The 25,952-nt window shown below is 46.3% G+C and overlaps 3 protein-coding genes across 3 annotated transcripts; 1 reads left to right on the top strand and 2 right to left on the bottom strand.

The window, feature by feature from the left end:
• Nucleotides 1–9,116: 9,116 nt before the first annotated feature.
• Nucleotides 9,117–12,264, bottom strand: LOC101765008 (amino acid permease 1). The gene is made up of 6 exons (XM_004965549.3): nucleotides 12,204–12,264; nucleotides 10,914–11,147; nucleotides 10,683–10,776; nucleotides 10,353–10,570; nucleotides 10,127–10,269; nucleotides 9,117–10,033 (listed from the first exon to the last, which is right to left on the bottom strand). The coding sequence occupies exons 1-6, from the start codon at nucleotides 12,262–12,264 to the stop codon at nucleotides 9,422–9,424; spliced, it is 1,362 nt and encodes a 453-aa protein (XP_004965606.1). The 3' UTR covers nucleotides 9,117–9,421.
• A 1,844-nt stretch (nucleotides 12,265–14,108) lies between these two features.
• On the bottom strand, nucleotides 14,109–20,256 carry LOC101764592 (amino acid permease 6). The gene is made up of 6 exons (XM_004965548.3): nucleotides 20,021–20,256; nucleotides 15,908–16,141; nucleotides 15,706–15,799; nucleotides 15,387–15,604; nucleotides 15,139–15,278; nucleotides 14,109–15,047 (listed from the first exon to the last, which is right to left on the bottom strand). Exons 1-6 carry the CDS (start codon nucleotides 20,148–20,150, stop codon nucleotides 14,403–14,405), a joined length of 1,461 nt encoding a protein of 486 aa, XP_004965605.1. The 5' UTR covers nucleotides 20,151–20,256; the 3' UTR covers nucleotides 14,109–14,402.
• Nucleotides 20,257–25,173: 4,917 nt separating this feature from the next.
• Nucleotides 25,174–25,515, top strand: LOC105914228 (ribosomal L1 domain-containing protein CG13096-like). Its single transcript, XM_012845279.1, has one exon. The coding sequence runs from the start codon at nucleotides 25,174–25,176 to the stop codon at nucleotides 25,513–25,515; it is 342 nt and encodes a 113-aa protein (XP_012700733.1).
• Nucleotides 25,516–25,952: the final 437 nt, after the last annotated feature.

Raw genomic sequence — 25,952 nt, 5'->3', positions numbered from 1 at the left:
GGTTGCACATCTTCACCCACAAGTCGCGTAAAAGTTCAAAGAACTTTGGAACCAACCATGCGGTGCTAGCTAGGCACCATACCACACTTTCGAGGTGTGATTGCATAGGGACGCTACGAGGCCTTTATAAAGATTCCCCTGTAGGTAGGAGTCCGCTAAGGTTTCGACAGTTGCATGTGCATAACCCTCCCCTAAGGTGAATATCTACAAAGAAAATACCACTCAAAGGAGCGAGCTATACCCCATCACAAGACCCCCTCTTGCCCTTTTGTTTGACTACCACCCACAAGAGTCTCTAATTAATTAGCCAAGACCAGAGCCATTTAGTCTTGTGGTTGCACTGTTTTTCCTGGGTGGTCGCTCCATGTTCCAATTAAACATTGTGATCTTGTATTAGTGGTAGGTATAGCGTAAGTAAATCAAGATTAATATTTGAGTTCATTAAAACCACCATAACCCAAGTATAGCAGCTAAGTATAGCTACCCAACAGAAAGATAAACCCAGGTTGACAAGGAATGATCATAAAAACTAGGCGAACCTTAATAGGACCCATCAAATTAAATGCAAGCATATACAATAGCAATTAAGTAAAGTTATTGGGACAAAAGCACAAGGACACACTTGCCTTTCTCCAACGGAAAGCTACTCTTACTGCTCTTCAACTCTTGCTCTCTTGAAACTCTTACTTTTCAAATCTTCCGAATTGCGATCCTTCTACTCGAAGCAATCATCGGCACTAACATACAAGCAAACAAACAAGTACAACAAAGAACAATGCACCAATCAAGAGAAGAGCTTTAAAAGAGTGTACTAAAGGATAGGGCTCGATTCTAGGATTACGCAAATGCAAGAAACACTTAGAATGAAGCTATGGTTGAAGAGATAAAACTATCGAGAGATTTGAATTATAAAAGAAAAGACAAGAGCTACATGCTTCATTTATTTTAGTTGAGAAAAATAATGTAAAGATATTTCAGAGAAGTATCCTTAGTTAGAATTAATCATGTTACATTTGTCTATGAAAACACGGTGTAAAACTTAGGCAAATTTTATTTACAAATATTTATGTACAAGTTATGCAAATTAAACATTTAATTTGGAAATGAAGCTTATATGAACATCTAAGTGCATAGCTTTATGGTTCGAGTTGAACTAACCAAATTATAATTCAAAACATATTTATTTTTATATTAACCAAATTAACATTTAATTATGAAACTTGAGATATGACCTATGTAGCTTTTATTCGGAAAGTAAATTGAATAAACATTAATCAAATTGAATTTAATTTATGAAAAGCCAAGATATATCTCTAGTTAGTTTTTAATTGGAAGAATTATTTAGATAAGCGTTAATCAAATTAACTTTAGTTTAGGAAAAACCGATATATAACCTAATTGTCTTTTATTTACAAAAGGATATGAAGTAAGCATTAATCAAATTGATGTTTATTATGAAAAGCGGTGTATGACTCTGAGTAGATTTTATTTAGAGAAGACGCATGTTTATCAGGCATTAATCAAATTAATATTAAATTTATTTTTAAAGACATGCATGAATGCAAACATCACTACTAACATGTAATTTATGTTGTTATGAATCTAACGCAACTTCAACGTGGTTAAACGGAGCTAAAACGTAGAATCTATGAGCTAAACAAGGTTGCAAGGGTCTAAACATCATTAACCATAGATGACAGGGGCTAGCAAGGAAGATTCCTTAGACTCAGTGAATAGTCACCATGAATAGGTAAATCTTCAGGGTTGGATCTGCAAAAGGTCTCGGGTAGGACTAGGTTGTAGGCATCTAAACCTTCAAGGGGGCTTTCTGTAAGACGCACAAGACACAACGATTTTCGATGAAGTTACCGAGGTTCTTAGGGGCTAAACCGCAAAATTGTTGGGCCATATTCTTCCTCTCGGCTGGGAGCTCTGGCCGGTCGGCTGCCGGCGCTCTGGCGAGCTGGAGTCGACGGCGGGTGGCGCAAGAGGGAGAGGGGGTCGAGGGGAGTCTGCAGGGGCGGCTCACCAGTGGCGAGCGGTCGGAGATGTCTGAAAATCGGCCCGGTGGCGGTGGCAGACGACTGGCTCGGGTCCCCTCCCCCCCGGCGGCGGTGCTCCGGCGTCGTTTGGATGGCTGGAAGAGGTGGCGGGCGTGCGGCCTGGCGACGTGGAGCTCGTCTTGGTGACGGACTTCGTCAGCGATGTCCATGTCGGGAGAATCGGTGGCGACGCTCGGCTCAACCGGCGGACAAACGGTGGCGCTGCGCTTGCAAGGTGGCGGTGCGAACAGCTGGTGCGAGGAGTAGCAGGCGGCGCAAGACGGGTGCTCACCCTTTATAGGGTTGCACGGAACCCTAGCGGCGCGCACGCCGAGGGAGGCCAGTGGCGGCGCCGGCCATGCTCGACCTGGGAGGCACGGGCCCCGATGGGCCTAGCAGGCCGGCTGCAGGGCCTAAGCTGGTCGGGCCCAAGGCTCGGCCCAAAGGGAAAGGATAGGGTTTATTTTCCAGAAATTATTTCCCGTGTAACGATAAATCTAGAAAAATCTAGACAAACCAATTAAGCCAAGAAAAAATACTCTAAAAATCCCAAAAATTTCAGAAAAAATCCTAGAGATAGTTTGGGACACGAGGAGTCCAAATAAAATATTTGGACTCAACCTTCCAAAAATGGATTTAGCTCTAGGAAAATGAGAATAAATTCCAGAAAATGCTGGAAATTTCTCAGAAGGGTCTGGGCGTCGTCTAAACGCATTTTTGAAACTTTTGCTCTCATGAAACACCAAGATGCATCGGCATAAATGTAACACTCAGAACAACCTTATTTTATTTAGAAAAACAAAGAATAATTTTTCCTATACTAAATTTCCTGTAACGAAAAATAAATGTTGGTAAAAATTTTAAAATTATGAGAAAATCATTGTTTAATTATTCCTTTTAATCACATCTTGAAATTCAAAAAATTTTGGGTGTGACGAAAGAACTACAGACAGGTGACGCCTAAGAGCATGGGACCTACACCGACTACAACACCTTGGTAAGTCTTGATGAGGGAATGATTACTAAAGGAAGCTTGAACTGCACACACTTGAGTTGTGTTGCCCAGCAAGGCAAACTCCAAGTGTGGGGGAGGTAAGTGAGTAACCCGAGTAAGTTCCTCTGATGCCAAATCTTATCTTGGTTTGGATATGGTGTTGGTTCTTGCATCTTACCCTCTAAAAAATGAAAAAAAGAGAAGTGAGGAGTTACCACGGCGATTCTTCAGAATTCTTCATCATCCAGACACCATGGTAAGTGCCTTTAGGTATGTCCTACTTTTGACTTTAAACAAAGCCCTTCCGGGAGGTTGCCCGAGGTTCACCATCATATACTCATGTTTATCTCCCTTTGAAAATAGCTTGATCATGCTTTCATGCTTCCTTATTCTATGCTCGTATGCTATGGTTTGAATGTATGTCTCCGGATGTGCATTCATAGGCTTTTTAAATTACGCATGGTGCTTAGATTAAAATGTCTTCTTCAATTAAAATAGACATGGTGTCGAGTTTGATTGATGAACCTTACAGTTGATAATTTTATAGATCTTGGTTGTATATGTGGATTAACCCCTGCAGGAAAGTCTTCAAATCCAAATGGGTAAGTCGTTAAGCTTGATTCAAATGGGAAGATAGACCAAGGCATCGGATTCATGTTCCACAACATAAAAAGGAGGTACATAGCACCCCTCAAGGGTCCACCGTAAGTATATCCTCTTTTGCTTATATTGATGCACTTTTAATTCAACCTTATTTGAGTTAGGTCTCATGGTGAAAAAAATTAAAAAAAATCCAAAAAATATTTGAGTTCAAATAAAGTAAGGCTCCCTAGTTTTCGAACCAACAGAGTCCCTCTTTTGTTTCCATCTTCTTATTTGAATAAAGCAACATGTACAAGCATAAGTGTGGGGGAGATCTTTAAAGCTCATCATCAACATACGCACTCGAGATCTCCTACAAAGGTGTCGCACAACATCGACTGCGCGGACATGACAAGGGGCAAGGCGAGAGCACCAGAATGAGTTGGCCACCCCATGGTTTGGCCGAATCACCACTGCTCCACCTCGATCCCCATCTTCTTCAAGAGTGATCTGATATACCAAAATCAATCTCAAAATAAAATGAATCAGGATGCTCCACCTGCTCTACATGTTTCCTATGGTTGGCTTGCATATGTTTTATTCCATGCTTATCATCTTGATGCTTGTGAACAAAAATCTTTAGGCAAGCATGCTCATCTAAGTTCGCATGTCATGGGCGCTGCCTAGGCGACTGTGCATCGAGGCAGCGGGTCGCTGTGGCGCCCTCGCTCCCTCCTCCTGGGGGCCACCCGTGCTTCATGTTCGATGGCTGCTGCTCGCCTCTTGGCTCCGCTGGAGGGAACTCTCCGCCTGCTGGACCGCTATAATCTCGAGCAACCCCTTGAGCTCATGATGAATATGCAAGCCCTCGGGTTCTTGTGGCTCAGGGATTGAGCGCAAGATCATCATCACGGCCACCATGTTCTGACTGGCCCACGTGAAGTGGTGGACACCGTCCCCATCGCGCATGATTTGCTCATGCATGCGACGTGAGCAGTCGCGAGCCGCGCCACCCGTTTGCTCACCTCGCTGCTTGCTCAGCTCGGCGTGATCACGCTCCAACTGCGCATGGCAGTCATCCAGCTCCGCTGCCTCCGCAGCAAGGCATTCTACCTTCTCACGAGGTCGGCCTCCCGCTGCTCAGCGGTGGGCTGGTACGGCTGGGGGTGCTAATCCCCAAGCGGGGTCTGGGCGGTGAGCTCCACCATAAAGCACTCACATGACAAGTTGTTGCGGTGCACCACTTCTAACTCTAATGATGAACTACTCATAGAGTGAGCCTCCATCAGATCGTGGAAGGATGCCGGCGCATACTCTGTTGCTCCCACGAACATGGTGTTCGCAGGGGTGGGGCAAAGCCGGTGCTCAAGGTCCAGCTGGAAGAGCTGGGTAGCGTCCTGGAGACCATACGGCAGCTAAACTATAGGGTTGTTGACGGCTCTTAAGTACCAAATATAGGTCATCAACTCCTACATAAACACATAAAAGATGAGCATCAACAGTAGTGGTAGGAGTTATTACTAATGAATTCCACAAGTGTTGGTGAATATTTGTATGCAGGTCCATTAAGGGAGAAAACAGACCTCAAACAGCAAGGAAACACACTCTCAACCAATCAGGAGAAAGCACACGGATTGGAGGGCCCACATTAGGGGTTAAACCGCCTAAAGTTACCGCCAATCACCCTGTACCCACTTGGGACCCACCTGGCAGTGTCCCGGATGAAAGGCGGCACGAGGGGAGCCAACCATGGGTCGGCCGAACTGGGATTTATATTGTATCCATAATTTATATTGTGTTCCTTGAATATCCTTTAAAGGCTACTTGAATTGATTTGCAATTATGTGAATTGTATGTGAAACTCTTTACTTGTATGGTTATTCTAAAAGTTGTCCCTAGTCGGAGTTCATGAGGGGGCACACATGAATATTAGACTAGCACATGTATTACTTGATGACTATGTTTCACAAGTCATGGACATGGAGATGTCAAACTAATAATGTGGGCGCATGTAGAGACATGTGCTGGGACTGACCCAACACGAGAAGTAGTTCTTTCTTTACACAATATGTACGCTGTGTCCTTAGACCTGAGATTGTCGCATGTACTCAAGATGTGGATCGACTTACTTAGGGACTATCAAATGGTACACCATACTAGGGTAGTTAAAAAGGTAGCTTTCGGGTTTGTCAAGAAGCATGCTGTGAGGTATGGTCAATCAAGATGGGTTTTGCCCCTCTCTGATTGAGAGTGATATCTCTGGGTCCCTCGAGTGATCGGATCCAAAAATGCATGGTCATGCTACGTACGGTTAAGAGTTAACCTACAAAGAGATTCCGAATCACAGTACCTCAGGGATGGCAGTGGTTGTAGCTATTAAGACCATCAAAGTGCTTCTGCAAATGTTGCACTTGAAGATGGTTTTGAAAGTGGAGATCTGGTTTTCATTTTGCAGCGGCGCAAAAGGTTATTTGACTTGAGGTGGAAGAAGAAGGCACGAAGTGGTTATATAACAGTACTATTGATTAGGTGAATCTCAAAAATCAAGGGCGGTGCCATCGCGAAGACTAGAAAGAGGATCATGATTGCGGCAACAACTCTTTTGATTTTGGAATGATATCGGCTCGGGCCTGTGAAGATGTTGATAAGAGAAGAGAATTTTGGAACATAATATTATATTACAAAATTGGGGGGCATGTGTTGACACCGGTTTTTGACTAGAGTCAACCGTTGTGGATAAGGTTCTGATAGCCGATGAAGGAGAGAGAACAGGGTTTGTTGATGACGTCGTGTTGACCAAGACTGGCCACTGTTGACCAGGGTTCCAGAAGCTGATGGAAGACCAAGCGGGCCCAGTCCAAAGTGAAATCGACTACACCAAATAAGGGAAAGCATGGATGTTTGTCTTTCATAGTTTTTAGGAATAGTTGTAATAATTCATGTCATATCTAACTAAGATTTTAGCTTGCTCCAAGGTATAAATATAAACCCATGATCCTTGTAAGGACGACAATCAATCAATACAACCTTTCAGCGCCACACCACCAAAACCCTAGGAGTAAAAGTAGAGTAGATTAGTTCCTTCTAGCATGCAAGGCTGCATTGGCTTCGATCTCGGGCAAGCTTATAAGTACCGTCACCCGGTCATTACGACCTCTATTAGAACTTTCTATGTTAAGTCTTATATTCTAATATTGTCGTGTGGCTAGTTATCGAGTTATCTTAGATTGCAAGTAGAACTTTCTAGGCTTTGTCCAATATTCTGCTTGTTTTCGACGTTGCTCAAGTTATCAAACGGCTTAGATTTGGTTAGGTTGTCTTCATCGGCTCCCTTGATTTGTTTAAATGTTCATAGTTATCAGATCGTATCGGCAAGTAGATCTTGCATGCTTTTACTATTTTACACAAGCTAAGTCCGATAGATCTTTACCCCTACCCCTTGTATTGCTAACCGTCTGACCTCTAACGTCAGTGTTCTACTATTGAGAGCCAAAGCCTTGGTTGGATCTTATCCGTATCTCGCAGAAGTGTGATGATGTCATTGAGCTGATAGTGGCGCTTATGAGGCCTTGCTGCCGCGAGCTTGTCTGTTAAGACTAATGGGTCGAAGTTAATGCCCTCTCACCATGTTATGTTGTCTAAGTTCAATTCACGGTCATGACATTGATTAGATTTTGTTACCTTAATCGGCTTGTAAGCGGTAGGCAAGAGACCTTTGGTGATTATGCTCTAGTCTTTTATGTTGATAGATTGAAGTTAATACCCTCTCATTCATGTTGCCTTGTCTAAGTTCAATACACTTATCAAGACATTGATTAAGATCTGTTAATGTATCTTCCTTGTGTATGGTCAGCATTGGCTATCCTTGCTGTTACGTTCTAATCTTTTAAGTTAGTAGATTGATGCCAATGCCCTCTCATTCGTGTTACCTTGTCTGAGTTTAATACATTTATCAAGACATTGGCTAGATCCATTAGCTTATCTAATAAGCACATAGTTAACAAGGGCTCTCTTTTATGGCTGTTGTGTTATAATGTTTTATCTTAGCCCATCGGCTGACATAGCCGATGGCACATGCAATTAATGTTTTTATTTACACCACATGCTTATATTAAATATCTATTAGTCATGGTATTTATTCCAAGAACGCCTGCCCATGAGTTCAAAAGGCTTCGCCGCCGATCGGCTCAGGAATTTAATGTTTACCTTGTCAATTTTCAGGTCAAATTGACTGGCACACCTTGCACCACTCACGAGCCGATTTGGAGCCTATACTGGAGTTAAACAGATCTCCTAGGTCCTCCGTATTGTTCAACGTAGAAGCCTGAGGTCCAGATGTTGCGTCAACAAAAAAATAACCTTAAATTCTAAACTACAAAATGTTTAAAGGATTTTTTAGCCAAAACCTCTCCAAACCTCTGCTCTACCCAACCCATCTCTCTTTCCCTCTCTTCTTCTCATTTCCTTGTGGGATCCACCTATCATCTTCAACCTGATTAACTCTTTGTGCACATTCAAGCCTAATTTAGTGAGATCTCACCAATACCCTAGTAATCTAGGACTACTAGCAAGAAACCACTGTAGTGTTTTTCTAATAGTAGTGGTGCTGCTTTTGAATTTGTGATATTATTGTAAGGAGGCTGCTAGCAGGAGATGGGTCTCCTAATATCAATCAATCGAGAGCTCTCCTAGCCCGTCAGCCCATCTCCATCCACTAGTGGTCCTAAAAAAGAAAGGAAAGATAGAAGAAATGCTCACCTCCACCTCCCTTTGCCCTCCCCCTACAGTCTTCCGCCCAATCCGCCCACGCTACCATCCTCCTCGCCAGCGTCGCCTTTGACGCAATCAAGCACCACCTTCCATCCTCCCATTCCCTCCTTTTTCACTCTACTCCTCCTCCATCCGAATGTGAGGAGATTTTGCTGCCATCCTTGTCATCCTCTTCGTCTCCGTTTGTGATGATCCGATCCCGACCTCAAGACCGCTGACCTCCACCACCGCCCTGCGCCTGGTGGTGACCTCGCCACCGTGCTATTTCGCCTGCCTCCCACCGCCGCCCCGTCCCCCACCCTTCCAAACCACTCCTCTTCCTTGCCCCCATTGCATGCACCGGTCACCAGATGTCCTCCACCACCTGGCTGGTGGCCTCACGGCTCACACCCCACCGACGCTGCCTCCAGCCATCCCTCTAGTTCCACAGTCCAGAGACCATCCACCCAACCCAAAACCTCGAATCCCAACAGTGCCGGTGAGCTTCTTCAAGTTATAGGGGTGGGAGTTAATTGGAGAGAATTACTTTTTGCTTGTTGTTATTGGTTTGCTCAAGACGTAATACAGGAGCTCTCGATTTAAGTCTAAATCGATTGACCTCTCCGTTTAGATTACACGTGTCGTGAAATGGAAATATTTATGCGCTTGCATACTCTAGTGGAGAAGTTCAATTATAACTGAAACCAGTAGTATACTGCTTAGCAAACTGAGTACTGTTAGCTGCTGGTTGTTATTGGTTAAATTTTACAGTTCCTATCTGCTGCTATATAAATTCTGCAAGTTAGCCACAAGAATAGAGAAGGATTTCATAACGCCCACAAGGATCTGCTCTCCTATGCTCATCCCGGCCCAAAACGGCGCCATGCCATCCAACCCACAATCGCAGACCCCCTGTTTCAGAATCAAGGAGCTTGAGCAGCTTCCTACACACCCCATGCTCGACCAGCACGTGAGGATCTTCTTTACAAGCGCACAGACTAGACCAGCACCGGCCGGCTCCCTCTGACGAGCACGGCGGCGTACGTATACTCCATCACGACCTGGTCTGGAAGGGCACGTAGGTCTTGAGCGAGTCGCGCACGCCCTGCACCGACGCGGCGCCGGCGGCGATGGTGATGATGAAACAGAAGAAGCTGAGCGTCTCGAGCGCCAGCCACACGCCGCTGAACCGCGGGATCTCCCGCTGCCGGATGTACATCTCTACGGGGAAGAAGACGGTGAGCGGCCAGAAGGCGACGCTTCCCAGGATTCCCAGGATGCTGTTGAAGAATGGCAGGAGCACGGCGCCGAGGGTGATGAGGGCCACGAATAGCGTGCGCCACACCAGGCGGAACACGTTGACGCCGCCGTGCTCCCGCCTGGAGCACGGCCATCGGTCCGCCACGGCGGCCTCCACCGCGGCGAACAGCGGCTGCAGGAACACCTGGAACCCGCCGACGAGGTGGAGCACGATGCAGACGTTGGCGAAGTCCACCAGCCAGTAGGGCTCGTAGAAGCCGGAGAGGATGTTCCCCGGCGCGCCGTTGCCGAACGCCGAGTAGCCCAGGCACCCGCACATCATGTAGAACGCCGTCGTCGTCGCCACGCCCAGGATCGACGCCTGCCGCATCGTCTTGTTCTCGGCCGGTGGGGATCGCAGCGTGTCCTGCACCGTCGTACCCGACCCGCCGTCATCGCCAGCTCGTCACAAGTAATTTCTTGCGGCGGCCATTAGAGCAGGAGTAGTATCTTCGCTCACCTGGATTTCAATGAGGATTATGGTGTAGGAGTAGGCAAACGCGATGTTGCCGAGAGCCTGGAACGTCAACCATATCTTCTGCGTTGTGTCAGCAACATCCACTCCGACCTGCGTGCCATACAGCGTCGTCTTCCCCGTGGGACCTGGCAGATTGAACACACAGAGATATATTTATCAAGTACGGAGTATGTGAACTATTTGCTGGTGCACACCATGTATATGCTACCTGAGATGGTCTGGCCGAGGGCGAGGCCGACGGCGATGGTGGCGTAGGAGAAGGACATGACGGCAGCGATGACGGAGAGCCACCAGAGCTCGTGGAAGTTGGGGAGCTGGCTGAAGATGACCTGCACCACTCCGAAGGTGACGATGTAGGCGCTCGTGTTCTGGGTGCAGTCAGCGTCGTGCCCGTGCCAGTGGAAGCAGTTCGACTTGAGGATAGCCCTGCCATCCAAAACCCCAAACCAACAACCGATTGATCAGTCAGTAGATCAAGTAGACATCGTTTGGTTAGGTTGATCATCATTCATCAATCAGTACAAATCCAGGGACCTACGCCGCACTGGCGGCCGCTGTGATGGTGTAGCCGATGCCGGTGCCGAACATGTTGGCATACTGGCAGACGCCGCAGAAAAAGACATACCACCCGCCTGCACAAAGAAGAGAGGAAGAGTAGAGTTCTTGCAGAGTCAGTTACATCCATCTCTGCATGTGAAGTTAACATTTGCTGATTTGCACGAAGCCTCTGTTTGGTCTTCTTGAATTTGCAAGTGTTTGGTTCGAGTACCTAGGTAGGACTCGACGGCCTCGGTGTAGGTGTAGTTGCGCTTGCCGGTGGCAGGGTCGCCGACGCGGTAGCAGTCGGAGAGAAGGCAGCAGGTGTAGTAGGTGATGGCCGCGAAGAGGAGGAGGATCACCGGCCCGGCCACCCAGCCCAGCTGGGCCATCGCCCACGCCAGCGACAGCACACCGGAACCGATCACCGCCGTGATGATGTGCGCCGCCGCCGTCCATACCGTACCTGTGCAAGCATGGATACGAAACCAATGCAAGTAGTATTACTTTGTTGTACTACTTTTGAATTTATTGAACTTGAAAAAATTATCTCAACATATTCTTCAATACAGGAATAGTTAAATCATTTATCACATTTATTCCAATTCATCTTCTAGAGGGTGTGTATGTATGTCGCCACAAATTCTAGAGGGTCTTCTAGAGGGTCTTGTGAGGGTTGGGAATCATTTAGCACATCTATTCCAATTCATTTAGCACATTGACACACCGGCCGATTCCCACAGGACACAATACCCTCAATGGTGGATCTAGCCTTGAAGAATAGGTACGCTTTTTTTCATTTTCTTCTTCTTCTTTCTTTCCCCTCAGAGAGGGTATCCATTGTTTGGGGGAGGTAGGGGGCTTGAGCCCCCCCCCCCCCCCACACCCCCCACCCCCCACCGTACCTTAGCACAATTATTCACACCAAAATTACCATCATCGCAACTGCAATTGCAAAGTCCCTCCCTACCGTGGTTGTTGTCCTCTGCCACCACATTGCTATTTTATCCTCTTTGCTTCCCTGCCCACTACCATTGTCAGCACCTAACAAGCTGATATGAGCTAACTTTCACTAAGGCGTGCTACTAAGATAAAAATAAGCTTGAAATAATACTGGAAGATGGATGTCCAAGAGATTTCTTCGTAATCTCTTGAGAAGGACGTAGGAATCGAGTTAAAAAACGATTATTAGTTATTTCTATTACCATAAAGTTCTTTAAAGTTAAAATGAAAATTCTTGAAAAAAAACTAAAAAGACAAATGTTAGTTCCTATGCATCTCTTTTTACTGTGATATATTATGTCCTAAACACTTGATGCATATCCATACTATTGAAAAAATAGTCTCCCAATCTCCACATTTCACGATATAATCCGTAGTATGACACATTGGTCTAGATCATTGCCCCCCGGCCGCTTATGTTAATTTGCATGAGGCATGCATGTTCAGTTGCCCATGTCTGTTCATCAAACATCCAGAAGAAGCCCAGATTCAACATTAGCGAGGTCAGAGATTCATTTACCTGTCCTCTTCTCCTTGCCGTCGTCGTCAACCTCGCCGTGGGCTCGCATGTCGATGTCCATGGCTCCGCCGCTCATTCCCTTCTTCCACTACAGACCCCGGCGTGCCCACAGCAGAGAATACTGTGCTTAATTGGTTCCCTCGCCTTCCTCCGGTGGCATGCAGGGCAGCAAGACGTGTGTGCTCCGCGTGCGGCGCCGGCCGGCCATTGGACGGGAGAGGGAATAGGGGAAGCTATATATAGGCATAGGGGCGCCGGCGAGCGAGGGAGAGAGCGCCACGCTACCGATGGAAATGAACGCGGCACGGGTGGGCAGGTAAAGCTTGGGCGTGGAGCGACCACAGGTTGACGCATGTTATGCTTCCTTTCCCCGTCTTTCGCGGTCGCAGAGCTACCGGAGATAGAGAAGAAAGCCATGCGTGCGCAGCCGTGAGGGGGGAGGCAGAGAGCCAGAGCAAATGAGATGCACGTTTTTTTCGAAGAAAGGAAGCTTTGTTTTGATTTTTAAGAACAGTGCAACCAGTTGATACGAAGTTTTGAAAACACTGACCTCTAGATAGTGGGATTAACATGATCCAACAAACACGCTAATGGCAATTAATCTTTAAATAGACCGCTATCTATGTGCCTGGTTACAAAAATCCTTGGCCGCACATGCCAATCGTTGTGATGACCCAATAACACAGTCATACGAAGCTAGCCTCTACAAAACATCCCATGTAGCCGTGGAGTAGTGCTGGTTGCGTGGAGTACTATTTCTAGTATATGGTTGTTCAAGAAAATAGTCTACAACATATAAGTTACAAGGTGCATAGTCATTGTAGATTATCCATTTGAGACTTTGTGATATTGGATTATAGGTTCTCCTTTTTAACTATAATTTTCTATCCGAGAAAATGAAAAAAAAAGTATTACATAATCTATTTTGCGAGCCCTCTAAAACACCTAGGTGGCATTTACCTTTTTGTATCTTGTGCCTAAAATATCGCTTCAGATTCTAGCAAAACATTTTACCTCGATATTAGTAAATTTGGTTTAAATCTTTTAGTCCATAAAAATATGCATTAATATCTCTTGCAGAATAATTCTTGATTTTACTGATCATACCACATTTCAAACGTGTCAATTAGCTACTCTCCCTAGTTAATTAGCCTATTTTAGATTTTCTAATGAATGTAAGTCATACTAAAATTTCTAATCATACTAAATTTTTTCTATTTCCCTCCCTTTTCACTTGATTATTTGTTAGCCCTCTCACAAATAAATGAGCCATCTTCACCAATCTTACTATTACTAATTGGAGACTCCTTTTGAAGCTTCCAGGTGAAGTCACCTAGGATTCCTAGATGGATACTCTAGAAAAAGAGAGAAATTCTAGAAATTCTCACAAAAAAGCAAAGCATCTGGCCATTAATCGGTAAACTCAAATCATCATAGCTATTGGATCTATTATATTTTCTAAAAAATTACCCACCTATGTCATTATAAAAATATCCTAAAGTAACCCCCTAAATCTATATATAAATTACCCACCTTTGCCATTATATAAAATTAACTAAAGTAACCCCTAACCTTCATCAAAATTACCCACTCATGCCATTATAAACAATATTTAAAATAACCCCTTAAATTTTCAACAATATTTAAAATATCTATATGAGTATTGTGTTGGAGTATTGAAAAAATGAGAGAGTAATAGGTTAACAATTTTAATTATTAGGTAGGAGTTTAATTTCTAATAATTTTCAAATTCAATAGCTTTTAAAAATATTAGGTTGTGCTCCTGCACGTTGATGGACTAGTATAATGAATTGGCGATGATACAATTTGACAGTGAGTACTTTCTTAATCGTGGCGCACAAATATAAAACCGCATGCATTTTTTTTGCAACCAAAGCGAGTATATAACTGCCCGGCACCTAATTGCACGGCTGGACAATTCGCATTGATTGCATTGCCTTTTGATTCTTTTCAGGTTGAACAAGGCTGGCTACCTCTTAAATTCTTATATCAACCCAGGCTTTTGTACAATGAACAATTCCAAGACGCCATCGAAACCTCTCCCCGGATTTTTGAGCCACAGAACGGAAGATAACTCTCCCCGGAACACATCTAGGCCCTAGGGATGCTTTGAGCGAGCATCGCATGGTCCTACACAATTTCTAACCCTTTAGTGACACAGAGAAGCTCAATCATGCATCATGATTTGGTCTTGAAGGGGACGTAGTGCTTGAGCGACTCGGTGACGCCCTCGATGGAGGCGACCGCCGAGGCGAGCGACACCAGGAAGCACAGGAAGCTGAGCGTCTCCAGCGCCAGCCACCTGGTGCTGAACTTCTGTATCCGCCGCTGCCGGATGTACATCTCCACCGGGTAGTACACGGTGAGCGGCCAGAACCCGATGGCGCCGAGGAAGCCCAGGATGTCGTTGAAGAAGGGCATCACGATGGCGAGCACCGTGCTCACCACCACGAACACCGTCCGCCACGTCAGCCTGAGCATGTTGACGTTAAACCTGCCGGCCACGAGGGGGTGCTCGCCGGTGACGAACTTGGAGTTTGGCCAGCGCGCGGCGAGCTCCGTCTCGACAGCAGCAAAGATGGGCTGGGAGAACACCTGGTAGGCGCCCACCAGGTGCACCACGATGCAGACGTTGGCGAAGTCAATCAGCCAGTAGGGCTCGTAGAAGCCGAACCCAGTCATGATGTTGCCCGGTGCGGCGTTCCCAAATGCAGCATAGCCAAGGCAGCCTGCGAGCATGTAGAACGCCGTGGTGGTCGACACGCCCAGCAGAGTCGCTTTCTTCATTGTCTTGTTCTCGGCCGGAGGGGACTTCACTGTGTCCTGAAGTTTCAATTTATGTTCTAAGAGTTAGTGACTGACTGGAGTTCGTATTGCTAAACTCTGAACATTTTTATTAAGTGCTCGTGCTTACCTGGATTTCTATGAGAATCATAGAGTAGGAGTACGCGAACGCAATGTTGCCGAGAGCTTGGAGTGCCATCCAGATCTTCTGGGCTGAATCAACGTCTACTCCGACCTCAGTGCCAGTCAGAGTAGTCTTACCAGTACTGCCTGTGAGAACACATCACGGCACACAATGTGTCAGAAGATGATCAGAAAGTCTATATATCATTGTGAAATACCTTCTTGATGAAATTTACAGGCTTGTAGCTAGTTCACCTGAAATGGTCCGCGCCAACGAGAGGCCGACAGCAATGGACGAGTAGGAGAAGGACATGATAGCGGCGAGGATGGACAGCCATGATAAGTCGCTGAAGTTTGGGACCTGGGAGAAGAAGATCTGCACAATCCCAAAGACAACCATGTACACGGTGTCGTATTGGCTGCAGTCTGCCGCGTGGCCCTTCTTGTGAAAACAGTTGGCCTTGTGCACAGCCCTGCTCATCGTCAATTCAACCAAAAGAGATCTCAGTCGACGATGAGATTGGAGGATCATCAGAATCTATGAATGAATGAGCCTATTGCAAGAATTGCTTACGCCGCACTGATGGACGCTGTAATGGTGTACCCAACGGCAGTTCCAACTAAGTTGACATACTGGAAAATACCGCAGGACCAGACTTGCCATCGACCTGCATCATAATTCATACACAGTACGCAATATACATCATCTTCCATGTGAAAATTCAGAAAATGATTCATTGGTCTACTTCAGGTGAAAACATGAAGCAGCTATGTACCCAGATATGCAGCGACGGCATCCATGTAGGTGTAGTTCCTCTTCCCGGTGGCCTGGTTGCCGCTCCTGTAGCAGTCGGCGAGGAGGCTGGAGGTGTAGTACGTGATGAAGGCAAAGATCATCAGGGTCACCGGTCCAACAACCCAGCCAAGCTGTGCTGTCGACCAGGCAAGGGACAGCACGCCAGAGCCGATGACCGCCGTGATGATGTGTGCGCTCGCTGTCCATACCGTTCCTGAAATAGATCAAGAAACTGAATGAGCTGTAAGTTGCAGTAAACCGTTCTGAATCTTTGAATGTTTATAGCACGAATACGATCAGTGCCTGAGTAATGACAAGAACCTTTAACCACATTGAAATGCAAAGTTATTTTTTGTTTAGAAAGAAAATAATTGTATTTCTACGAGTTGTTGACCAGAGTCTCCCATTGGAGATTTGGAGTACACAAACACATAATGCTCCTTATATATCATCACCTACTAATTAACAAGCAATAATTCGATCAGTTGCCCTAACCTAAAACAAAAATCTGACACATGCCCGAATTCAGAGAAGAAGACCTGTGTCCCTGTCTCACATGGTCAGAGAGGCACAGACAAGTCCAAATGAATCATTGAACGCCGGAGACACAATGTCTCCTCACAGAAAGTCAATAACAAAAAGGCCTCATGTCCCCTCACAGAAAGTCAATAACAAAAAGGCCTCATGTCCCCTCACAGAAAGTCAATAACAAAAAGGCCTCTCGCACGCCCCTTGGTCAACACTCAACAAACAAAGGCCCCTTGATTTCCGTTTGGTCCAGGGTGCTATATAAAATATGTGACTGCCCTGGCTGATTGCTTGGGGATTGCTGGCATAAAAATGCTATCCTATATTCCTATCTGCATAGGATGTAATTGTCGTCCTAGCAATGGACTAAAGGACAGGAAAAAAAATACCACGCATTGCCCCTTTTTAATTTCCTCATCCTTTCAGACAAGAACGCGTGTATTGCTAACATTAGGGGGGCAATAGTGAGATGAAATGATCTCATATATCATCTGCAACCTCCTTTAATGAGATGAAATAAGAGAAATCAAGGGGAAATATTGATATGTATTTGTCCAGCGGAAAAGAGAGGGAGCAATGGTGTTCATAGGGGTGTGTGCCAAAAGGTCAGAGACGGCGGCCTACGGTGTATGTATGCTTGCATTGATAAGCTCATTGCTGCTGACTGTTGCTTGTCATATCTCCTCGCCGACTAGCTTGATCTATCAGGTCAAAAGATGCAGCTGATTAGCCCTCACACTGAAGCAGGTCATGCCTGTATTCTTTTAGAGTACTGCTCCAACCTCCCACCCAAAGAATCCACCTATGTGATGTTTAGACTCCTGGTCAGAGTAACTCTGCTGACCATATTTTCCGCGAATGTTTGATATTCAGCGAGAGTATCCAAGTGAAGGAGAGAAACAGAAAGCAAGGATTCTGTCATCCAAATGTTTTTGGTTTTGCGTCAAGGACAGATTCTGCACAAAGAGAAAACCACCAGGAAGACCAGCCAAAAGGTATGTTGATTGTTGAAGATTAAGGCCCCAAGGTAGGGCCCCTGACATGGAAACGCAGGCTGATTAACACTCGCAGTCGAAGACACCGGTGGCGTGTAAAAGCAAGTGCTAAACATTGCCGGTCAAAAAGAACTGTAACTTTTGTCCAACACGTGCAGAAGAAGGATTCTATCTATAAAGTACAAGCTGAATCAGAAAGTTGCATGCGAGTAGTTCCCTATTCACACTAGGGCAGAAGCACGCAGTAGAAATATGTACCAGGTCAATTGGCATCTAAGCTCTGCGGAACAAGTTTGCCTTTAACCTAACACAATTCCAATATGCACATTGGATAGTACACAAGGGAGAACAAAAAACAAGCAACTTTACTTCAATATAAAATATAAAATAGTGATATCTTTCACTAAAATTCTCCGAACAATCAGATGATTAACATCTAATGGCCTCTTAGAAGTAGCAAATCTCTGAGTTAGAAGAGATTTTTCTATTTTGCCTCTCACTAGTGTCTCAATATCTCCTGCATTAACAAATGATGAAATAATGATGCTGCCCTTTTGTAATTATTGTCCCTACTGACTGTATTTTGCATTCCAAAATGGTCTAATGCCAAAAGAATTACTCCAGTAAAATCAATAGGAAATTGTTTGGAAAGTAAAATCAATAGGAAATTGGTCCTCCGATGAAAAGTATTCGATGTTATGGAAGTCATGGCTAATATCTCTACCTAATATTAAAGAGCGGTTGTTTCTTCCAACCGTCGTGGTTGTTTTGCAAAAAAAAATCCCTTACCTTTTTCGTAATCAACCCGCAGTCCTTGGAATATGTCATGACGATTTTGCAAAAACATCCCTAAACTTTACTGCAATTGATCCGAGGTCCAACCTTTGCTCCTGTTCTTTTGTCCCGCCCATACAACGTGCTTGCCGGCGGCGGCATGGGACGCGCGCCACCGCTCCATCGCTCGTGTGGCCAACCTTCCCCACGCTCACCACGCACTACTGCCGCTCGCCTGGGACCTCACCCCCCCTCCCCGTCAATGACGTCCATTCCCTTCAGATCCGGAACTAAGACCTCCACATCTAGCAATTGGGGGCTCAATTTTGCACTTGATTGGAACGATTTGGAGTGGATTATAGAAGGGAGGTGGATGAAAACGAGAAGAAGAGAAGAACGCACTTCTGCTCATGGCGGCCAGAGGCGCTGTGGCCTAGTGCTCGAAGCGGGAATGAGGCTAGGCACAGGGAGGACGAGTGCTTGCCTGGGCGACAGCGAGGATGGTAAGATGCACAGCGCCTGGACGACGGCGAGGATAGGGGCAAGATGCGGGTGGCGCCGATGGACGAAGAGGCAGCAACTGGCTAGATGACGATGAGTACAGGGGAAATCCAATGAATGGATAGAGCGGAAGTTAAGCGGTGATTTTTTTTCCATATGTGGGTCCCACAAAATAAACAGATGACATCAAACCACGCACAAATATCTTCTACTACTATACTTGCAAGGAGAGAACTACTAGAGATAATGTACCAACATATTGTGAAGCGAAGCCAACATATTAGAAACAAGCGAATAAGAACGTAAGAGCAAGTAAGGATCCATAGCAACGCACAGCATTTCTGCTAGCTCTGTACTAAAGATATATTTAAAAATCCAAATAAATTAATAATGAGATGTAATGACGTAATGCAGGCCGCTCCCCTGCGCGGCTGCGCCGTGTCATTTGACCTGGGTCTGCGTTGGACCAGCACCAGCACGCGACCCATGCTGGGCACTGGGCAGTCCCAGCTGCCCCAAGCCCGCAAGCGCGTCGTCCTCCTCCTCCAGTCCTCCTCTCCTCCTCCAGGCACGCAAAACAAAGACGAGCTAGTATAATCTGGCAGGTCCAATCTGGCAACGATGCAGCAACATCCAGCTGCCACGAGACAGGATCTTGTTGGGCCGTGCACGTCAGGGACGGATGGATGACTGACTCGTCCCGTTGTGCAGCGCCGAGACAAAATTCAGCAGCTGGTGCTGCTCCCATCGATATCACCGAAAGTTTTGAGCCATTCTTCCTAAATCGATTATGATGATAATAATAATCGTAATAGATGATATGATGATATACACTTTGAGGAGAGCTTGCAAATCAAGAGAAAGAGGGAGGGAGGGAGGGAGAGAGAGAGAGAGAGAGAGAGAGAGAAGAGTGGGCCTCGGCGCCTCGCCGTACTTCCCCTGAAAGAGGAAGCAAATCTTCACCCGAACTCCATCGTGGGAACACCAACTACCCCCAGCCTACAACGGGCACCACCTCAAAGTCCGCAAGGCGCCCTGCTATCTTTTTTACTGCTACAACTGCCTTCGATCATCGATGGAGGATTTTCGATGCGAGGAACCACGGCTAGCACCGGGCAGTTGTATGCACGCCGGAGGCCGGACTGCCCCTAGATTTTTCTTTTCTTTTCTTTTTGGTTTGCTTTCCTCCGATTGGTTTGCCTTCCTCCGAGGCAGGACGCAGGAGATGAGAGAAGGGGGAAGATAGTACTAGACGAGAAGGCGGCGGCGGGACTGGGCTCTAGTTGTTAGCTTACCTGTGCGCTTCTTCCTGCCGTCGTCGTCAAGCTCCTCGCCGCCGGCGCCGGCCCGCGGCTGGGGGTAGTACCGCCCGTCGGCCGCGCCGTTGCCCCCGTGGCGCGCCGCCATCTCCAGGTCCTGCGTCATCTCCGCCGCCGGGTGGGACGGGCGGGCACCGTGCGGTTGGGGGAATTTTGTGTCGAGATTCGGAGGAAGGAATCCCGTTCGGTCTGTGCCGCCGCGCCGGGAGCGAGAGCCCGCGGCAGATTTTATACGCGCACGGCGCGGCGCGAGGCGTGCTAGAGGGAGGAACACGCTGGGCCGGGCCCGGTACGGTCGAGTCGAGTCAGTCTTGGAAAAAAAAATTAAACGCGTGGCCGGCCAGTACACAGACTCTCGCGCCCGCCTTCTCTGCCAGGAAGCGTCAATGGGCGTGGGAGGTCAAACTACGGCTCATTAAATGTGTACAGCAACCGCAGCCAAAAGGATCTCGCTTTGTCGATTTGAATCTATATGTTTGGATTATGGTTTGTTTATGTGAATCTCGTCCGGATTAAATCAAACACGCTATCAACTACCCTTATTCCGGGGTGCTATCGCGTCACCCGGGCTTTTCGTGGACGTCCGATCGTGGGCGATCCGACCATCCCGGGGTTGCTACGGGAGCACGCAGTTTTACGAAAAGTTCCTTAAATTTTCGGCTTATCGATTCTGGGTCCAAGGAAGGCCCCCGTCTACGGTAAACACGTTTGTTTTTCTTACGTGGCGCTCCTTGTGTCCAAAATATTTCTACACTAAGAAGAAAAAAATTCAAAAATCGTGCCGATTTTGCAGAAAGACACCCACCTGGCATTTTGCAAGGAGCCCCCCGCCGCCGCTCGCCCTCGACGCGTGCCCGCGGCCCGAGATGCTCTGTCCCGAGGTGCTAGGCTATGTGTCTTCGTCCCACTGGTTGGAAGCCTTAAGGATAAGGATGCGCTTGTTGATTACTTCGTGCCTATTAATGAGGGGTCCTGTCGCGCCCCCTAGGCCTGGCCACATCGCCTCCTTGATTGCTTCATGCCTGTTAATGAGAGGTCTTGCTGTGGCCCCCAGGCCTGGCCACATCGCCTCGAATTCGCAGCTGCCTGATCGTGGCCGACTCAGCCGTCCAGGGCTGCCACCGGAACGCGTAGTTGTGCGAAAAAACCCACAAGTTTTCAGCTTATCGATTTCGGGTCCAGGGGGCGCTGCTCCATTCCGAGGTGCTGGGCTACGTGTCTTTGTCCCACTGGTTGGGAGTCCTGGTTGGAAGCCTCAAGGATAAGGATACGCTTGATTGCTTTGTGTTTGTTTATATTAAATATATAAAATTGTTATAGGTGGCAGCGGTGGTGTATATGTGTACATCAGCGCAATGTTGATATGTTCTTTGGTACGCACATGTGGCCACCAACGTGTTGATATGTAGTGCTTTTTTGTTTTGGATTCTGTCTATATATAAGCTTTTCGCTTTAATGTATTGATGTTTGGAATTCCAGAGTTTCTCTTGGTTTGGATTACCCACTGCGATTATGGTGTGGTCTAGGCTATGTGATGTTTCGCCAGCGAGCAAGAACTTGTGTGTGCGTGCTCGTATCGCTCGCATGTGAGATTATTGCGGTGTTCGAGATGGACACCCTGCTTTGCATCTTTATTTGGTCCTTGTAGACGAAAAGGTGCGTGCTTTTCATTCGGATTGTAGTTGTATTTATGTGTATGTATGTTGATCGGACTGTTGGGTGTGTAGGGAGACGTTATGTATGCAGAAACTGGTGGGCGTGATGTTGATAAGGTTAGGAGTGCCGTCGAAGAAGGTGGTGTGTATTTGTTTAGTAAGTTCCTTGCGGTCAATATGAAGCCTTCCTACAAGCCTTTTTGTGCGAAGTATATGATCAAACTCACCCCATGGACGAAGATGGATCGTGTTGAATCTGTCGTTGAATCGTTTCCTCGATTTGTGTTTCACTTGTCGCCACTTTCTGATCTTTCTTTGCATGTAGGAAGTCAGGCATATTTTGCAGGTTAGTGATGCGATATTGATTATTCTTTTAAAATTTATTTCCCCCTTACAATGATTGTGTACTTTCAGATGTTATAGCAATGATAGTTGGTGTGTTTGATGTTACTCATATATGGGTACGGAGTAATTCAATTGATACACCTAGAAGAGTCCTTGGTCTCAAGGATTTGAGGTATGTTGCTTGCTTGTTGGAGTTAAATTCTATTGGTTTTTATACATGGTTATTTATATTTGTATGTAGCATTGGTGATTTGTTTTTATTGCATGTTTGAAGTGGTCTTGAGATGAAGCTTGTTTTATGGGAAAATCGTGCAAATGAGTTTGACGCTAAAGCGATTCATTTGCTTGGTCAGGAATATGTTGTTGTTGGGATATTTGTTGGTACTTTGGTCAAGTCATATTGACTACAAAGTCAGCCAACCAGTCCTGGACCTCATCAAGCAAAAGCAGCAGAAAGGCAAAAGTTACACTAATTCACAATTGCATGTAAAGAGTGAATTAGTTATCTATTCCAAGTGCCCTTTGGAACAAAACAATTTCTCAGCGAATCCCACAGTCCTCGTTGCAAAATAGTGTCTTCTGTGGCCATCCAAAAGTGTCGCTGTAGCCGCCGCCAGCGCACGAAAGGTCGCCGCGCACCGGTGTTGGCGGCAGCGGTTTTCCCACCTTGCGCCGTGTCGTTTGGCCAATCACCTGCGTGGCCTGCTCACGGCACAACTAACACTCCTTGTTTCTCAGCATCCTTGGTCTGTCGCCGCCGCTCGCCGCCGAATCTTCCTCGCCCTTGACCCGTATGACGTACCACCTCACAATGTCATCGTCGCTGGCGCCGCTATTGTTCTTGTAGAGGAGGAAGGGAACCAAATAGGCCACCACATTGTGCCCACCCGTGGCGGTTCGGGTGAGCTCATAGAGGGATGGCTGGGGCTGCGGTGTTCCTCGAAGAACTCTCGTATCCCAATGAGGAAGCAGGCATTCAGGTTGCCGATTAGGGTTAGGTGAGTAAGGAGGGCAGCGTACCTGGCGGGCTTGTTCTATGACATCTCGCATCTGAAACGGGCTAGTACCACGCATCGGTTGACGGCACGGTCGCTGCACACACAGCGCATGAACGAGTAGGTCACCCGTAGGATGCGAAGGTCGTCCATGGGCCGCTCCGAGGTCGCAGTGAGGTGGCCGGCGATCTCAATGGCCACCTCGGTAGGGAGCACTGCCAGTGACGGGAGGTGCCGCCTCGCCGCCATGATTGCCAACATCGATGTCGCGTGACGCAGAGTGCGATGAGGGTTCACACTGTGGCATGGATGGAGCTATGGCGCATGGACGGCGGCAAGCTAGAGCGCTGGAGAGGCGGAGCGGTGCGATGTACGGTAATCAAAGAGCGGGCGGTGGAGGGGCTGAGCGGGGGCTAGAATAGGAGTTCATGAAAACCTCTCTTTTGGGAGCTGGCGAGGATGACGGTAGGAGGAGTACTTGAAATCCCCTCTGCGGCTGTCGTGGAAACTAACGACGGGGACGAGGAGGAGTTCTTGAAACCTCTCTTGGAACTACCACTGACCGCCAGTAAGTCAAGGCGGTGCCATTTTTCAGTGATGGTAGCCGTCTTCTCGGTAAGCGTGCGTGGGAACATGAACCGAGCAGGCGCATTCTTCGTTTGCGTTTTTGTATGTGCGGTTGATATGCGGGTCCTACCTATCAGTGAAATGGCGAGGACAACAAGAGTAGTTCTTGAAATCCCCTCTATGGCTGGCGTGGGAACTGGCGACGAGGACGAGGCGGAGTTCTTGAAACCTCTCTTGGAACTGCTGCGGACCGCCGGGAAGTTAAGGCGGTGGCGCATTTTTGGGGTGGCAATCATTTTTCAGTGAGCGTACACGGGAACAGGAACCGAGGAGGCGCATTCGTTGTTTGCGCTTTCGTCTGTGCGGTTGACATACGGGTCCCACCTATCGGCGCTTGGATCTTGGTAGATTCTTCATCAATTCTTCATGGATCTTCTTATTTTGTATTTTGATTCATAATGAAAACTTTAAACATGTATAGATTTCTCATTTGTTGTCCAAATTACGTGGTTCTATTTTCTAACTTCGTAGAAGAAGTTTATCTATTTTATGGAAACCATTGTGTCGTGTTTGTCGAGTTTGATTTTGTACCTTACTAGAAAAACATCTTAGCATTCAGTTGCATTTGACAATGAGATTTTGTGGCTAGGCACATGTCACACGCATCTGTTATAGAAATTTATGATGGAATGTTTAAAAGGACCAACACTTTGACATGTTTCAGTAGCCGGAATCAGGTATTAAAACATTGTGAAGTGCGTATAAAAGGTCGATAGTTGCAATTATTGGGAAATGCAGTGACGACCTGCTCTATTTACCCACTATTATCATGGTGACCAGCAAGAAGCAGCGGTAATAGAAAGTTGCCACTTTAATATTTGGGTTAACTTTGTGATGGAGTTTTGGATATTATGGAATATTCTAATGTGAAAAGAGTATATATATTTGATGTTCGATAGGGGTGAAATCACTGTTCTCTAAAATAATGAGAAGGGCATTTTGATAAGTGCGAAATTATCATATGTCACCTTTTTTGATACCGTTATGTGGTGGTAATTGTATTGGGGAATAATTTTTTCTTGGATTTCAAAAAGAACAGGCAAGATCTGAATGTGGAAAAAAATGAGGGTAAAGTGATATTACGGGTTCAGAGTTGGTGCAAGAATGCAATAGCCCTTGAGTAATATGGTGTGATTGGGTTAAAATTGAGGATGATACTATCCTTAAGTTTCGATTGCCACTTCAGACGTGTCATGATAATTTAATTTGTTTTAAGTAGTTTGATGTATGTATTAAAAGAAAAGGTGTATAAGGCTAGTGTACCAGGGAAAGGAACCGTATTGTACAGTTGCCAGAAGCCACGAAAGGACCACTGAGTATTGGCAAATCGTTGGAACGAAATGACGCCACTTCTCTAGGTTGGTCGCGTTGTTTCACCATTAATAAATATGACATCGCACTATTGTGCCGATGCCTAATCGCGGCGTTTCATCTTCGATAGTCCCATTCTTGAACTGCATCATTCTTCACAGTGTAGGAGGAGTAGAGACTCACACATACGACAACGATGTCCACCCCGCCAGATTCCCCGATTGATCCTTCAAGGTTGTGGCCTCGCAAGCTTGCTCAGGTTGTCTCATATAACGAGGAGGAGAAGGACTCTATCGCAGTATCATCTGATGGTGAGCAAGGGTCCTCGACCGACGAATTCTACGGCATTGAAAGTGGCGAAGACATCAATGAAGGTGTTGACAATGACACCAACGGCGACAACGATGACAGCGATGATGGCGAAGATGATGACAACGACGACGGTGAAGACGGTGACAGCGGACCATCTAGCAAGCTCCGTTGTGTGGACGACTCGAGTGAGGATGGTGGAGGTCCAAGTGAAGTCGACACTGCGTAATCTCCTGGTCGATCTTCCAAAGGTTATGAGGACTCGCGGATGAGAGATTTATCTTTCGGTAACGTAAATTTGATGCTGTCTCAGTGCTTGGCCTACTTGGTGGTAGTAAGATTGAAAATTGGTGTGGACGTCGAGTAGAATTACTTACATGTATTAACTGTTGTTTATGGAACATGTAATCATGAACTTAATATTTTATTGTACCTGTATTGTTGAAATATGTTATTGGATATCATTTATGTATGATACTTAATATGATTCGTAGGCATATGAATGTGGTTTGTAGGTGACACATTCCACTTGCCTTGAATTTGATTTGAAGGATCATATGGCATTGATTATATGGCCATCTTCCAATTACATTCAAGAATGAATTAACTTTATAATTTTAAAAAAATGTATATAGGTTGGATCTTCATCGGTTCTTCCTTGTGTTC

This window comes from Setaria italica, chromosome IV, assembly GCF_000263155.2.
Source record: "Setaria italica strain Yugu1 chromosome IV, Setaria_italica_v2.0, whole genome shotgun sequence".
Taxonomy (NCBI): Eukaryota; Viridiplantae; Streptophyta; class Magnoliopsida; order Poales; family Poaceae; genus Setaria; species Setaria italica.
This window is presented reverse-complemented; position numbering and strand designations above follow the sequence as displayed.